This window comes from Meriones unguiculatus, chromosome 11, assembly GCF_030254825.1.
Source record: "Meriones unguiculatus strain TT.TT164.6M chromosome 11, Bangor_MerUng_6.1, whole genome shotgun sequence".
Classification (NCBI taxonomy): Eukaryota; Metazoa; Chordata; class Mammalia; order Rodentia; family Muridae; genus Meriones; species Meriones unguiculatus.
In genome coordinates, this window is record NC_083359.1 from 76,514,641 (window position 1) to 76,530,273 (window position 15,633).

Below are 15,633 nucleotides of genomic sequence, written 5' to 3' on the forward strand. Positions count from 1 at the left end.
GTTGAAAGGAAGTTACTTTGCCTGGCTCCTTCTTTGCCCTTCAACTCTCTGCTGGGAAGTTCATTTTCAGAATGAACTTCAAAAGATAATACATTTTGGGGAAAGTGGCCAGGATGTGTTGTTCTGTGATGTCTGGGTTGTGTGACCTTGTGCAGGAGAGAATGAAGCCTCTAACAAAATAGAAACAGTAAGATCATCCTCCAGAAGAATATTGATAAAGATGTTTATACAGTCTTTACACACTACATGACGTAAGACCTTACCACAATCAGATTATTTGAGAATCCTTTAGTGCAAGTCGTGGATGAGATGGTTATGTAGATCACATGGCGTTAAAAGCAAGTATTAAAAGTAGAGGAAAGGTAAAAGGCCTATGCAAATCTGTCCGTGTCTCAGCAACTACTTTCTTAAAATCCTCATTGCCTTCTCCCACCAGATGCAGAAGACCTCCCCCATCACCCAGAGCTCCGCCTCTCGGGTCTAGTGAAGCTCGCGTAGGACCCGCCCCTCTACGGCGCAAGGGCCTGGGAGATCGGAGTCACGTGAGCGTGAGTGCGGAAGTGAAGCTGCGGTACGCGGTCATGATTGGTCGTGACGAGGTCCTGGGGGCGGGGCCAGGAGCCGGAGGTGCCGGGGGAGGAGGCTGTCGTGGGGGCCGGCTTGGAGTGGGATTCGGCCCACGGCGCTGACCGAGTGCTGGGTCGACGGCCGTCGGGCACCCGGGTCTGCGCGCACCGCTACTCCGGGTCGCCCCGGCCGAGGCGCTGGCCGTGGGAGACCTCAGGAAGGGCTCGGGCTGCCAGGCCGGGCGCCATGTCCATGGAGGACCCCTTCTTTGTGGTGAAAGGGTGAGTGTGCGCCGAGGACTCCCGCCGCTGGGGGAAGGGAGGGAAATCGAGGCAGGGCGGCACAGCCGCTGCGCCCGGACGCCGTGCGTCGTCCGTGGCTGGGCCCCCGCGATCCCGCTTTCGGCCCGCACCCCCACTTCCTCGGGGTCGCGCGCCGCAGGTGGGGAGCGACGTGCTGGAGCGGGCGGACAGCATCTGGGCAGGAAATGGGAAATGGCCCTCCTGGAGTGGGCGTGCGCGGGGGCGAGCTCCATTGTGGAGTCGGGGAGCTAGCCCGGGACGGCCACCCTCGGCCCGCCCGGTGGCGTCCAGCCGGTGCGGGAGCCGGGTGCGGGAGGACGCGCGCTTTCCCCGGGGAAGAGAGGTCCTCCGGGCCCGGTGCTGATGTTGGAAGGAAAACAATGTGCAGTCAGCCAAACCAAACTTTCCAAGGCTTTCTGTGAGCCACCGGGATTTTCCCACCGTATCGAAGGAAATGAGTGTTTCTTTTGAACTCCTTGGTTTCGTCCCGGTTATTTGACAGGTTTCCCTCACTTCGCGTTCTGCCTTTCAGAAGCCAACCGCCCTCTTTTTGAGACGGAGCTGTTCTGACTCCATCTTTGATTGTCTGTTGGGAGATGGAAACATCAATTGCACTTTGTTGTATCAACTTTGTAGCCATTACACAAATGCAAGAAAGAGCAATTACGATGTCGCAACCTACTTCTAATAACATGTCAGCTTTGTGCTTCGAATATCAGAGAAATGTCAAAAATCTGAGTTCTGTAAAGTCAAGACAGGATGAGCTCTGCTCTCCTGACTATGAAGTGTTCCTTGCTGTTTACTAGCTGCCACTTGCGTCTTATTGGTGTAGTAGTAAAAGCTGACCAGTTGTGTGGGTGTTTGTTTCTGTATTTAAGGGTCCTGAGAAAATGTAAATGTTATTTTAGATGAGATGCTTTGTTAACCAAGGTGTGTACAGTCAAATATATTATGACTGCTTTTTTTTGGGGGGGAGGCGCGGAGGACTTTCCGAGACAAAGTTTCTCTGTGTAGCCTTGGCTGCCCGGGAACTCACTCTGTAGACCAGGCTGGCCTCGAGATCTGCCTGCCTCTGCTTGGGATTAAAGGCCCCACCACAAGCACCCGACTAAGACCGGGAGTACGTTTCCTTAAGAGGGTTTTTCTTTCGTTTTGCCTTAATTTAGATGGGAGAATAGGAAGGTATAGATTTAACAGTAAAATTTACGTGCTTGGAAAACGTGTTATTCATTACGGAATTGATTTTAGGTTTTTAGTTGTTGGTTGTTTTTGTTTGGTTTGTTTTGTTTTGCTTTGTTTTTGCTTTTTTAATTTAGAGTTGTATACTTTCCCGTGAATGGAAGGTTTTTGTTTTTGTTTTTGTTTTAATTTATTTTGTGTGGGGGCGGATGTGAGTGCCATGGCACACATATGGAAGTCAGAGGACAACATTCAGGATAGTCCCTTTTTAGGGATCTAACACTAGAATTTTAGGCGTGGCAGTAGGCACCTTTGTTTGCTGAGCCATCCCACCAGCCCCAGAATTGAAGTTTTTAGCACCCAAGTTTCAAAAGTTGTCTCTGGCGGTGAATAGATGTCAGAGATAACCAGAAAAATTTTGTTGGCCTTTGAGTGAATTTTTTTGAAAATTCTTCCTCGCTCGGGCATATTGATATTCCACCCCTGGAGTCTACCAGCACCTGCTTATTAGAACACTGTCATAGGTCACTTGTTGCAATAGAAAAAACAAGGCAGCCACATCGGTGTTTCCAGATGTGGGATAGCATGTTTATGCATATCTGTTTAACAGTATTGAAGGCCACTGAGATATCTTGGGAGATAGGAGCACATGTAGCCAGGCCTGATGACCTGAGTTTGATCCACAGAATCCACATAGCAGAAGCAGTCCTGCTTGTTGTCCTCTGACCTCCTCATGTGGGAACTTACACACACACACACACACACACACACACACACACACACACGAGATGGAGAAGTTTAAAAAACTAGATAAAAATTCATCACAATGTAGAAAAGGTAAAGATGTCTCAACTGTGACCCTTAAGGTGCTGCTAGTGTAATCAGTGCAATAAATCATGTCAGAATTAAGTAGAAATGACAGTGGTCCATAAGTGGAGACGTGCTTTCCACAGATGATGAGCACCTCAGACGGTGCCTTAGGAATTGTTATGGCAGGAAAAGCTACAGAAACAGGGGTGTTTTGAGGGTAGCAGAATTCAGACACTTTAGGCTTCTCTCTCTTCTGTGTAGAGGCTTAGGAAAGAGAATTGAGTGCTCCTACTCCCATTTTCTTTCTTCTGCCTTTTGATGTATTTGCTTAAAACTGTCTAGCAGAAGCAGGAGGTGGTGACAAATGTCTTTAATCCCATCACTCAGGAGGCAGAGGCAGGTGGATCTCTGAATTCCAGGGTGGTTTACAGAGTGAGTTGCAGGACAGCCAGGGTTACACAGAGAAACACTGTCTTTTAAAAACAAACAAACAAATAAACAAACAAAAAACTGTTCAGCAGAAATATAATGTAAGCTCTTTCCTTTCCTTTTCTTTCTCCCTCTCTCCCTCCCTTCTTTCGTCTCTTCCTTCCTCCTTTCCTTTTGTGGCCAAGTCTCATGTATCCCAATCGGGCCTTGAACGTCTGAGCCTGTCTCTACCCTCTGATTGCTGGAATTATGAACATGCATTATCATTTTAATTTTTTAGTAGTTGCATTAAAAAGAAGTGAAGGTGATTTAATGTCTTTTTAGTAGATTCAAAATATTACTGCTAGCTGTGAGTTTTTAGTTAGTTAGTTTGTTTGTTTGTTTGTTTTTGAGATAGGGTCATGTTATGTAGAACTTGCTGGCCTGCACTTGCGGTGTAGCCCAGGCTAGCCTTAAACTCAGAAGTCATTCCTCGGCCTCATGAGTGCTGACATTAGGGGCATGCACTTGGCTTCAACGTGCAATTAAAGAGACTTGTATTGTCTTCAAAATTTATTATTTTAAACTTCTATCTTATTTTAATTTGAATGTTAAACTTTTGAATATATTGTTCTATATTTAGAGTTCATTGAACTTAGAGTTCAAAAGAAATATTCAAAGTCTGGGGTGATAGGGAATACCTGTAGTTATAGCGTCTGGAAGTGAGAGGCAGAAGGAACAGGTGTTCAGCAGCTAGCCTCATAATGAGTTTGAGGTTAGCCTGGGCTACATGGAATGCTATCTCAAAGAAGAAGGGAGAGAGAGAAATCCACATGCCCTAATAGCTCCAAATATACCAGTTTTTGACAACCAAATTGCATATCAGTGTTTAAAATAATTAAATTTAAGTTCCTCAGTGACACTACGTTTAAGGGCCTTGGTTATTCCTGAATAGTCACATGTGAATTTCACATTGGAGACCAAAATAGAGTCTTCAAGGCCCAAGCAGATGTAAGAAGGTGTGACCTACTTAATACTGCCTAATGGCTGCCTGTTGCCTAAGGAATAAAATGAAAGATCAGAACATTGCTTCCATTACCTTACTGCCAACCTAAGTTCAGCCAAATTCAGAAGAAAGTCTCTGCTTAATTATCTACAGTCATCTCCATTTTGACCCCTACTCACTGCCATGCATCCCTGACTTTGGCATGACTGTGACCAAGTCCTAGAGGGAACGAGGGAGGAAGGACTGGTTTCCGACTTAGGCTTTCAGAAGGTTCAGTCCATGGTCTCTTGGCCTCACATGCTGGGGCAGAACATGATGTCAGTGGGAGAGTGTGGCAGGGGGGAGCTGTTCATTCATGACAGGCAGTAGCCGAGAAAGTGAGGCAGGAACAAGATGCCCCCGGGGACACACACACAGAGTCCAGCTAGGTCCTCCCTCCTAAAGTTTTGAGAACCCCCAAACAACACCACAGCTGAGGCCCAGCCTGTGAACACACGTGCCTCTGGAGGTGTCACTTCATTCCCAAGCACAGCAGGCTGCTCCCACAATGCCCTGCCGTAGTTCTCATACCACTGACACCCAGGTAGGGTCAGGAGGGGGTCTGACTGGTCCTTACTCTCACTATTCTTGGCTCTGGACCCATCACACTTGTGTTCTTGGAACGGCTTGTGTTTCTTGCCCTTGTGCTTCTCTAGTGTACAGTTTTCTTTCTCCCACCTGATCCCCGTATCTATTCCTCAGTGGTCCTTTACAGCTTTTGGGTGCTCACCTGCGTTCACGGGTTTCCAGCTGTATTTCAACCCTAACCACTTACCCAGGGTTAACCCTTTCCTTGTTAGCCACCTACAGAACATTCCAGTTGCTAAAACCAAGCATCATCACATCTCCTACAAGAAAAACAGGTATTCAAACAAGCAAGCAAAGGCAGACTGAAAAGAAAGCCCGCTTCCTTCTCCAACTCCTACGGCAGCCAGCAGGGCCACCACTTCCCAAGTTTGGAAACTTGTCTAGGTGTGAGTCACTGCCCCCTCCTTCACTTCTCATCCTGCACAGCCTCCACCAAGTCAGCTCTGAGGTTTTAGACCTGCAAGGAAGGTTCAAGATTTCCTGGCCTTCCCCCATGTAACAGTTGAAGAGATGGGGGTGGGGAGGTTGGGGATATGGTTCAGTCAGTTTGGCTTGCCTCAGATTCATTTGAGCTTGAGTATGAAAAGCGTTCCACCACCAAGACCTATTTAATCTCAGTTCTGAAAGCCTGACATCTGCTTTTCTTATAGAACTCCAAGATCTGTGTTTGCGCCCTTGAAAAGGTGATTTTAAGTTAGTGAATAGTAACTTCTCATAACAGAACAAAACAAAAACCTTACCTACAGGTGGCTGGAGAGATGACTTAAGGGTTAAGAGTATTTGTTCTTGAAGAGGAACTGGGTTTGAGTCCCATTACCCACTTGGCAGCTCACAACTGTTCATAACTCTAGTTCCAAGGGATTTGATACTCTTTTCTGACCTCCATGGGAACCAGGCATTCATGGGAGCACAGCACTCATATACATAAAATAAAATAAATTAATCTTAGCGCCCCCCCCCAGGCTTCCTTGACTTCAGTGAGGGACGATAGCAAAAACAAATGACAAAACCCACTTCCTAACCAAGATGTGATTGGTGTGTGCCTGTAGTGCCAGCACTTGGGAGGCAGAGGCCAGAGGACCACCATGGTTTTTAGGTTAGCCTGAGCTGCATATTGGATTTCAGGCCATCTTGGGCAATATGGTGAAACTTTGTCTCCAAACAAACAAACAGACCAAAAGCAGGGCCTGTGAGACAGCTCAGTAGGTGAAGTCCCTGCCTCCCCCAGGAAGCAGAGAGTGACTTCCAGACATCCAGTGTGGCATGTCCCGCACATGCACACAAAATAAATACAAGTGAAACTTAGAAAGTTAGCCCATTCACCAAGCAACACATGACTGTACGGCCGCATTGCAACATGCTCAGTTTTGTGATTTTCTTGGTGTCTTGTTTCAGTAGAAGTGGTAAATTCAAAAAAGCTAATTCTGAAAGCTTGGTAACGGGGGTGGGGGGGACTAAAGAAGCAAAAACTTGACGGAATTAATTCATCAAACCCTGACTACGTTACTATACTGGACTTTTGCACCAAGGAAATTAGTACTGAATCTGTGAACTAGCAAAGGGCTAATAAAATAGGCCTCTTAAAACACTCTGGCAATACTCATGAAAAGCTTTGTTGTGATGTGGGCTGAATGAGCTATTATGCTGAGGAATACAATCCTGAAAACAGCCTAAAACAGCAACAGACCTGTGATAAGGAGCCGGCCACCATGTTTAAGATTCAAAATGTACAAGTGTAAGTTACTTACAAACTGCTTTGGCTGAAGAACAAAACAGAAACCAAAGCACTGACTGCTCTTCTGGGTGTACAAGGACAGCAAGGCAGATGTCGCAGGACAGATGTTGAAGGACAGACTACCCACAAGATGAGGACAATTATCTGTGATGAAGAGACTACACCTTGGAACAGATCACCTAGTAGGAACCAGATTAGTCCCCTCCTGCCCTGAGAAGGAGAACTGTCGCCAGACATGCTGGGCATGTCAGACCACCTTTACAGGACCTCCTGTGGATCATTGCACACTTAAATCAGGGCTTTCCAAGGCCTCCTTTTTAATTTCTCCCACACTGATGTAACCAACACTATTACCAAACCAGTATTCCTAAATCCCTAATTTCACTTCCTTCCCAGTTCCCAAAATCTTTAATAGCATCAAGATGAGGTCTTGCATCAACATAATTTGACCCTGTTCTACCTGTCCTCAGTGAAATTAGATGGATTAAATGTGAGCCTGCAGCTCACTATTAGCTGTGAGACCCCTGTGTAATTCCTCAGCGTTTTCTCTTTGGACTGCGACAGAATTCACCATTATCTGACTGTCTTTACCATGTGACAACTCATAGAAGTAACTCCTGGCTGTTCTGTCTACTCCACTTGGTGGCGGGCGGGGTGGGGTGGAGCCCCTCTGAAGGCGTTGCCTTCTGTGAAGCACCCTACCTCCCAACATTACCAGCAGAGAGTGCGTACCAGCATTTACGCTGTGCGCGTAAGGCACCAGGCTGGAAATACAGAAAAAGACAGTCTAACCCTCTGCCCGCAGAATAATAAGACAGCGAGGGGAAGCAGCTCGGAATGAATGACAAGGAAGCCCTTCCTGGAGATGCTCACAGTGACTCATGGGAGCTCAGTGGGGAAATAGGCACAAGCGAGAGCACTTGGTGTAGCAGTCACAGCCTGGATTGGCATGCTGGAGCACTGAGGCAAAAGGGAGCAGAGTGAGTGTAGGCTCACCCAAGGTGCTCCCCAGGTGGTGGTCTCTAGTGGCTAACAAGGAAAGGGGTTAACCCTGGGTAAGTGGTTAGGGTTGAAATACAGCTGGAAACCCGTGAATGCCAGTGAGCACCCAAAAGCTGTATGGGACCACTGAGGAATAGATACGGGGATCAGGTGGGAGAAAGAAAACTGTACACTAGAGAAGCACAAGGGCAAGAAACACAAGCCGTTCCAAGAACACAAGTGTGATGGGTCCAGAGCCAAGAATAGTGAGAGTAAGGACCAGTCAGACCCCCTCCTGGCCCTACCTAGGTGTCAGTGGTGTAAGAACTACCGCAGGGCATTGTGGGAGCAGCCTGCTGTGCTTGGGAATGAAGTGACACCTCCAGAGGCACGTGTGTTCACAGGCTGGGCCTCAGCTGTGGTGTTGTTTGGGGGTTCTCAAAACTTTAGGAGGGAGGACCTAGCTGGACTCTGTGTGTGTGTCCCCGGGGGCATCTTGTTCCTGCCTCACTTTCTCGGCTACTGCCTGTCATGAATGAACAGCTCCCCCCTGCCACACTCTCCCACTGACATCATGTTCTGCCCCAGCATGTGAGGCCAAGAGACCATGGACTGAACCTTCTGAAAGCCTAAGTCGGAAACCAGTCCTTCCTTCCTCGTTCCCTCTAGGACTTGGTCACAGTCATGCCAAAGTCAGGGATGCATGGCAGTGAGTAGGGGTCAAAATGGAGATGACTGTGGATAATTAGAGACTTTTTTTTTCCTGAGTTTGACTGGATTTGGTTGGAAATAAGGCTAGGTAAAGAGTGTTTTGATTTTTCCTTCAGTGCAAAAGATGTGTGTGTGGAAGTGAAGCAGTGGAAAGAGCTTTGCTCGTCCGAGGTTGGCAGTGGAATGAAGCGTGTGGGGAGCAGGGCAGGAGCCAGCTTGGGGAGCGTGGGAGGTGGGTGAGTGAGGTGGATGCTGGGGCTTGCACAGCTCGAAGCCTGAGTCTTTGAGGTTGCACCTCTGGATCAGAAACTGTGCCTTTAGTAGCCTTTCCAATGTTGTGGAACCGGAAACTTCTCTGTAAGGAGACTTGTAGGGTGGGTGCTGTCCCTGACACAGGCCGAACCAGTGTCTGCATTGTCTGTCAGCTTCTTACGGTGGGAGGCGGGTGTTCACTTACGTCAGTCAACTGTATTCCCTTGTGTTACATCCGGGCAGACCTTTGTCACCACCTTGACGGACGGAATGAAGTGGTGACCCTGATCCCAGAGGTCCCTCATAGATCATCTACCTCCTGCGCCATCTTCGCTTAGGAAACACACTCAGGGTGCCTCAGCTGACAGGAAGTCATCTATACTGAAGCCACTCCACCCGAGGGATGGGGAGAGACCCCAGAGAGCTGAGAAGTGACTGGTGGTCCCCTGCTCTTAACATTCTTCACCTCAGACCCGGGACAGTGTGGACCCTGGCCAGGTCATCCCTGTTGTGTCTGCTCACTCACACGCAGAGTCTGTGAGCACAACAAACACCGTTTTACAGCAAGTTGGGGAGTAATTGTTGGCGAAAGCACAGGAAAGGAACAGATGCCAACTCAGGGTCTGTCTCCATAGTCAAAGAAGAAAGGCAGAACACTGGCAAAGAGCAGCTACTAAGAAACAACCCCTTTTCTGTTGTTCTAAGGCAATAACCAATGCTGGATACCCATGAAGGGAAGATATCTACTCAGCTCATGGGGAGTCTGAGACTAGGTCCTGTAGAGAGAGGCTCTGGGCTGTCTCGCACCACGATGCAGACATATATGAGAGGAACAGACGCTATGAAGCAGTAAGCCAGAAATCAAGGAGGAAGGGTCAAACTCTGTCTTTTTTTTTTTTTTTTTTTTAGGAACTACCTGGAGGCCCATAAGAACTGTCTTAGTGCCATGTCCCTTGAGACCTAAATCATCTGCTAGGACCTTCCTCTTAAAGCTTTCAACACTTCTACACTGCCATACTGAGGGCCAAGCCACCAACATGCATGAGCCCTTAGGGACACACTCAAACCACATCCAAAGTGTGACAGTTGCTGTTAGCTGAGATACTCCTTGTTTCCTTTTCTTTTTTTTTTCTTTTTTTTTTTTTTTCCTTTTTGAGGCAGGCTCTTGCTAGACGAAGTTGGCCTCAGACTCAGATCTGCCTGCCTCTACCCTCTAAGTGCTGGGATTAAAGGTGTGTGCCACCACATCCAGCCTGTACTTGGCAAACTTAAATATTAAGAAAATTTTGCAGGCCAAGCATACACGTCTGTAATCCCAGCACTCGGGGAGGCAGAGGCTGGCGGATCTCTGTGAGTTCCAGGCCACCCTGGTCTACAAAATGAGTCCAGGAACAGCCAAGGCTACATAGAGAAACCCTGTTTCGAAAAACAAAAAAAAACAAAAACAAAAAAAAAAACAAAACCAAAGACAAACAAAAAAAAAAAAAAAAAAAAAAAACAGAGAAAAGAAAAGAAAACTTTGTGATCTTTTTTGGAGGAGGTGACACTTGGCAATATTCTTTGTAGCCCTGGCAAGCTAGTTGCTTGGGATGGTGAACCCTTTACTATGGTGTGACAGATTGGAATGTTGTATGGAAGAGGCTGTACAGTCAATAGCAATGGGTCAGTGTTGAGTTAGCTTCAAAAGGTTAGTCCTGTTGCTATCAGCTTTGTTTAAAAAGGGTAAAAGATTCCTGTTTGGAAAGTTTGGTTGGCTTTTCCCAGTTTTTGTTTGTTTGTTTGTTTTCGAAAAGGTCCATTCATTCATTCACCAGGAAGGAAGTGCTGCGTTACCAGTGGTCCTGTGGTCATGTTGTGGGTTGATTGTGCATTAGGAGAGCTTGTCCAGTCTGGGGCATCTGACAGGCTGTCAGACAGCAAGGGGGTGACATTTGTGTTTTCAGGCTTACTAACACAGTGCCTTGTTCCCTTGACATGGTGCCCAAGACTGACTTTTGGAAGCATGTGAGTAGAAAGCTTGCCTGACCCACATAGAGGTAGTCACTGCATCAGTGCTTGATCGAGGCTTCTCTGTTGGAGGAGCTAGAGCTATCTCAGGAAGATAGCTGCTGAGCTTTAGTTGAAATGCCAGACATGCTTCCAAAGCTGTTGGTGAGCCAACTGTTACCAAGAAGTCAAAGTGTATCGTGCTCTTGTATATGCTCTATAATTCCCATTGCATAGTTAGGGGAAAAAAAAATCTAGAAATAGCTAAGCTGGAGTGTCAAGTAAAGGAGGATTTTGGACACAGCTGCTAATTCAAGAAAGTGCTTGTGTTGGAGAGATGGTTACTGGTTAAGAACACTTAAGAATACAGCTGCTCTTCGAGAGGTCCTGAGTCCAATTCCCAGCAGCCACATAGTAGCTCGCAACATCTGTAATGTGATCTCATTCCCTCTTCTAGTATCCATAAAGACAGGGTATACATAAAATAAATAAAATATACATATGCATAAATAAATAAATTTTAAAAAGATGTGGACAGTGGGGTACTCCACCCTTAATCCCAGTGCTTGGGAGGCAGAGGCAGGCGGGTCTCTTTGAGTCTAGTCTGTACTACAGAGTGAGTTCCTGGGCATCCAGGGCTATGCAGAGAAACCCTGTCTTGGAAAAGTCTCTGGCTGGCTGTGTAGAGGAGGTAGTTTCCTGGACAGCCCCTATCAGCTGATTTGACTGAAATCTCTCCCCGCCTTTCTTTTCCTAGGAAGTGAGAGAGGGAAGAAGGGCACTTACTTCTCCTTTCGCTCCCCAATGGCAGGTGGATGGGCGGCAGGGTTGTGTGCTGAGTTTTAGGAACTGACTTAGTTGAAATGCTAAGAACTCCTCAGTGTTTAGTGGGGGTGCTTGTGCACAGCTCTGAGTGGAGAGGCGTCCTGCTCGGTTATGGGCATTATTAGAGGTGGCTTGTGGCTCTTGACTATGTGGAAATCTCAAGTTTTTGGAAAATTCTTACTAGTGTTTTCCAAAGACCTCTGCAAGGCATAGTTGCATGTGCCTACAATAACTCAGCATTCAGGAAGCTGAGGCACAAGGGTTGACCCAGTTAAGGTCAACCTAGGCGACATGGTGAGACTCTCAAAACCCACCACCAGCTGGGCATGGTGACACACGCCTTTAATCCCAGCACTTGGGAGGCAGAGGCTGGTGAATCTCTGAGTTTGAGGCCAGCCTGGTCTACAGAGAGAATTTCAGGATAGCCAGAGCTACACAGAGAGACCCTGTCTTGACAACAACAACTACAAAACACACCACCACCCCAAAACTGAAAAAATCCACAACCATCAGAGAACTTGGTTGTGACCCACATTATTCCCTGTTACTTATTCATGCCTGGAAAATGGCACTAGCAGGTCGCTGTTTGATTCACTAGCAGGCCTCTTCAGGACTGTTAGGTTGGGGTTCCCAGATACACTATGAGCTCTGGTTTTTCTTGCAAGGCCGACCCATTGCTGATGGTACCTCCCTTTTGGGTCTCTTAGAAAAGAATCTGCCTTAGAAATGTGAAATAATGGTCATTTTACCTTTCTTATGTTTATACTCTAAAATGAAGACTAAAAATGAATCCTGATTTAAAACCAAGATTTTGTTGTTGTTGTTCTTGTTGTTTTGGTTTTTTTCACACGGGGTTTCTCTGTGTGTAGCTCTGGCTGTCCTGAAACTTGCTCTCTAGACCGGGCTGGCCTCAAACTCAGAGACCCACCTGCCTCTCTCTCCCAGCGGAGTGAGCCATCACCTCAGGGCTCTCTAAAACCAACGTCTTTAGTGTTGAGTAAACTTAGTCCCTGGTCAGGTCCGGGAGTGTTGGGCATTATTCTGAGATTGCCCTGTAGCTTTTTCAGATTCCTGCTTCTTTGGGACTTGCTTCAGTTGTGGCACGCTTGGGGACTTACTCCACTCTATATGCGATCACCCAAGTTTCCTGAAGGCCGTGCAGTGTCCCTCTCTTCCCTCTTTCCCTTCCTTCCTTCCTTCCTTCCTTCCTTTCATTTTGATCATGTGTATGTGTGTCTGCTGTGTATGTTCAGATACTCAAGGAGGTCAGAAGAGCACAGATTCCTGGAGCCTGTTGTGGGTGTCAGGAACTGAACTCAGGTCCTCTGGAAGAGCAGCAAGCTCTCTCAACCACAGAGCCATCTTTCTAGCCCTGAGATCATGCAGTCCTGAAAGTGTGGTCTCCGACCATAGAGGCTCCAGTGATGAGCCTCGGGAGGGTCTGTTACTCATTCTTTTCATAACAGTGCCTCTCACTATGTTGACGCTTGCACTGGTGACGAGTGGTGTAGTGGGTGATCCTATAAATCACTGCACCTTGCTGTACTCACAGTGGTTTACCAACCGAAACTCAGAAAAACAAGCAAACAAAATAAAATCTTGTCCCTCAAATAGACTTTTCTTTGTTGATTTTTTGTTGATTTTTTTTACTTTGAGACAGGGTCTCTATGTAGCACTGGCTGTCCTCGAACTTACTACGTAGACCAGGCTGACCCAGAACTCGCAGAGATCTGCCTGCCTCTGCCTCCAAGTGCTGGATTAAAGGCCTGGACCACCATGCCTGGCTTTTCTTTTCTTTCTTTTTTTTTTTTTTAAGGTTATACTTTACCTCTAATAAAATTTGCCCTTTTATTGTCTGCTTCTGCATAATTGCGTGAATTCACAGGTAGGCGGTTACTATAGTTAGGATAATGGACGGAGCTATGGAGACTTTTTTTTTTTTTGTAAAGTGCTTGCTGTGTTATGGACGGAGCTATGGAGACTTTTTTTTTTTTTTTTTGTAAAGTGCTTGCTGTGTAAGCACCAGGACCTCTGGTAGCAACTCCTTTTTTTGTTTTGTTTTGTTTTGTTTTTCAGCCTGTTATCCTAGATTGGTTAGGTAGAGACAGGGAGATGCCTGAGGCTTGTTCTCTATCCCGCCTAGCTTCATTAATGAGCACCAGGCCAATGCGAGAAACAGTCTCAAAAAACGAAAGTAGACAGCTGCTAAGCAGCAACCCCAAGGTTGTTGTCTGGCCTTGGCATGTATGTGCAAATTCTTCCAGCCTGCATACTGAGTGTTTGGTGCGGTAGTTAAATGGGATTTAAGCCCAGTGATAGCGAGGAACATTGGAAGAACCTTTAAACCATATCCTCTGTGAAAGCATGCCGCATGGTCGTGTTTTTGGGCCTAGACCCACACTGAACAAGAAAAATATCAGTCTCTTAAACAGTGCTGCTGAATTTAGGGAAGCAGATATTTAGCAAAGCTGAAATGTTTACAAATATTCCAGTGAGGTTTTAGGTTTAAAATGCCTCGGATCAAAACACTTTAAATCTTGAAAACACGAGCCATGGAAGAATAATCCTCCACTCCTCCCACCCCAAGAAAAGAAAAATTGACTCTCACACCAAAGGAAAGCCACATGAAGGTGAAGGACCCTCTAGTTAATTTATAGGATTGCTTCTTTGTGTTCTTTAGTATTGTCTGTTTAGGAAAAAACAAAACAAAACAACTGTCTTCCTCAAACAAACTTGATGTTAAAGTTGCTTAAATAATGGCCAATTTGTTCTGCCTCTGCTGGGAACACAACAGCCAGGCTGTTTGGGCCTTGTCCAGTGGGCCAGGGTTGTGAGGGTGGTGATGTCAGGGTGCTGTGAGGATGGTGTGTGGTGGCGTTGCCCTGAGTCCTGCTCTCCTTCGTGGGCTAGTTGTGGGTGACTCTCCTCTTCCTTTACCTTGACTGCAGAGAGGTACAGAAAGCAGTCAACACTGCCCAAGGATTGTTTCAGAGATGGACGGAGCTCCTTCAGGGCCCCTCTGCTGCGACAAGGGAGGAAATCGACTGGACCACCAACGAGCTGAGGAACAACCTACGCAGCATAGAGTGGGATCTGGAGGACCTCGACGAGACCATCAATATCCTTCTCTGTTGTCTGGGGCCGAGGCCCTCGGGAGCATGGGCAAGAGAACAAAGCGTTATTCAGATGTCTTGAGCCCTAGTTGAGCGGCTGGCTTCTGTAGTGACTGGTCTGGCTCTCATTGGTACCACGGCACATTTGAAGTCATTGCACAGTGATCTCAGGGAGGACAGCCTTGTTCTTCTGTGTATGGCGAGTCCTGTGTTATCCAGGCAGTGAAGGAGGGTAATCATGACTTTGGACCCTGGAGTCAGTGTGCTGGTGTTCGGTTTCTCATTCCACCATTGTAAAAGTAAAACTAAACTTTTCCCCTCACACAGTAAAATACGAATACTTCAGATATCAGTGTGGAGATTTTCCTCACACACCAAACAGTTCTGCAGCAGACACCAGCTGAGTGTCCCAACTGTTTTGACATGATCTACCTGGAGATAGCATGGGCTCCTGTAGCATTCATAACCCCCACATCAGATGCCAGGTGCAAACCCCAGGTTATGGCCTGTGCTTCAAGCCCACTTCCTGCTTGTTAAACCTTTCAAGAGTAAGCTTGTAGAGCTTAGGGAAATGCATTGCTCAGGGACTTGTGTGGAAGAGATGCCCAGAGGAAGGTAGGCAGAAGAGCATTTTGTGGTCTCCAGGAATGCCCCCCTTCTGTGGTGCTCCACAGGAACCCTGTCCACCTCAGGATTATGAAAGCTTCATTGCAGAAACATTATTGATCATTGGTCATTGACCATTGGTGATTAGCTCAACCTTTAGTCCCTTTCTCTTCCAAGCTGTGGCTGGAAGTTCATATCACTAACCATAGAGCTGGTTTGTTTTGTGATCAGAGAAACCGTGGAGTCACCAGTCATCTATATCATAGAGAATCTGAAGACTCCAAAGGCCTTAGGAGCTCTGGGCCAGAGCCGGAATTGAAATTCCTTCTCTGATACAGTGTCACAGCAGTAACTCTGGCTTTGGCCATATTAGTCAACTTCTGTGTTCTTTAGTTTCCTCTTCAAAAGAATGCTAGGTTAAGGAGAGTGTCCAGCTTAGGAGTGTCTAGGCTAGCCTTGATTGGTCTCCCTGTCTCAAAGAAGCTGAGAAGCAGGACAAAAGTTTTGGTACTGATCATTCATTCA

General features: G+C 46.8%; 1 protein-coding gene across 1 annotated transcript in view; it reads left to right on the forward strand.

The window, feature by feature from the left end:
* The first annotated feature begins 601 nt into the window (after nt 1-601).
* The window catches only part of Stx6 (syntaxin 6), a 41,225-nt gene continuing 26,193 nt past the window's right edge, over nt 602-15,633 (forward strand). The window contains exons 1-2 of the mRNA XM_021660562.2: nt 602-848; nt 14,338-14,507. Of these exons, the coding sequence (XP_021516237.1) occupies nt 814-848; nt 14,338-14,507 (205 nt within the window). The 5' untranslated portion in view covers nt 602-813. The remainder of the gene's footprint in view (nt 849-14,337; nt 14,508-15,633) is intronic.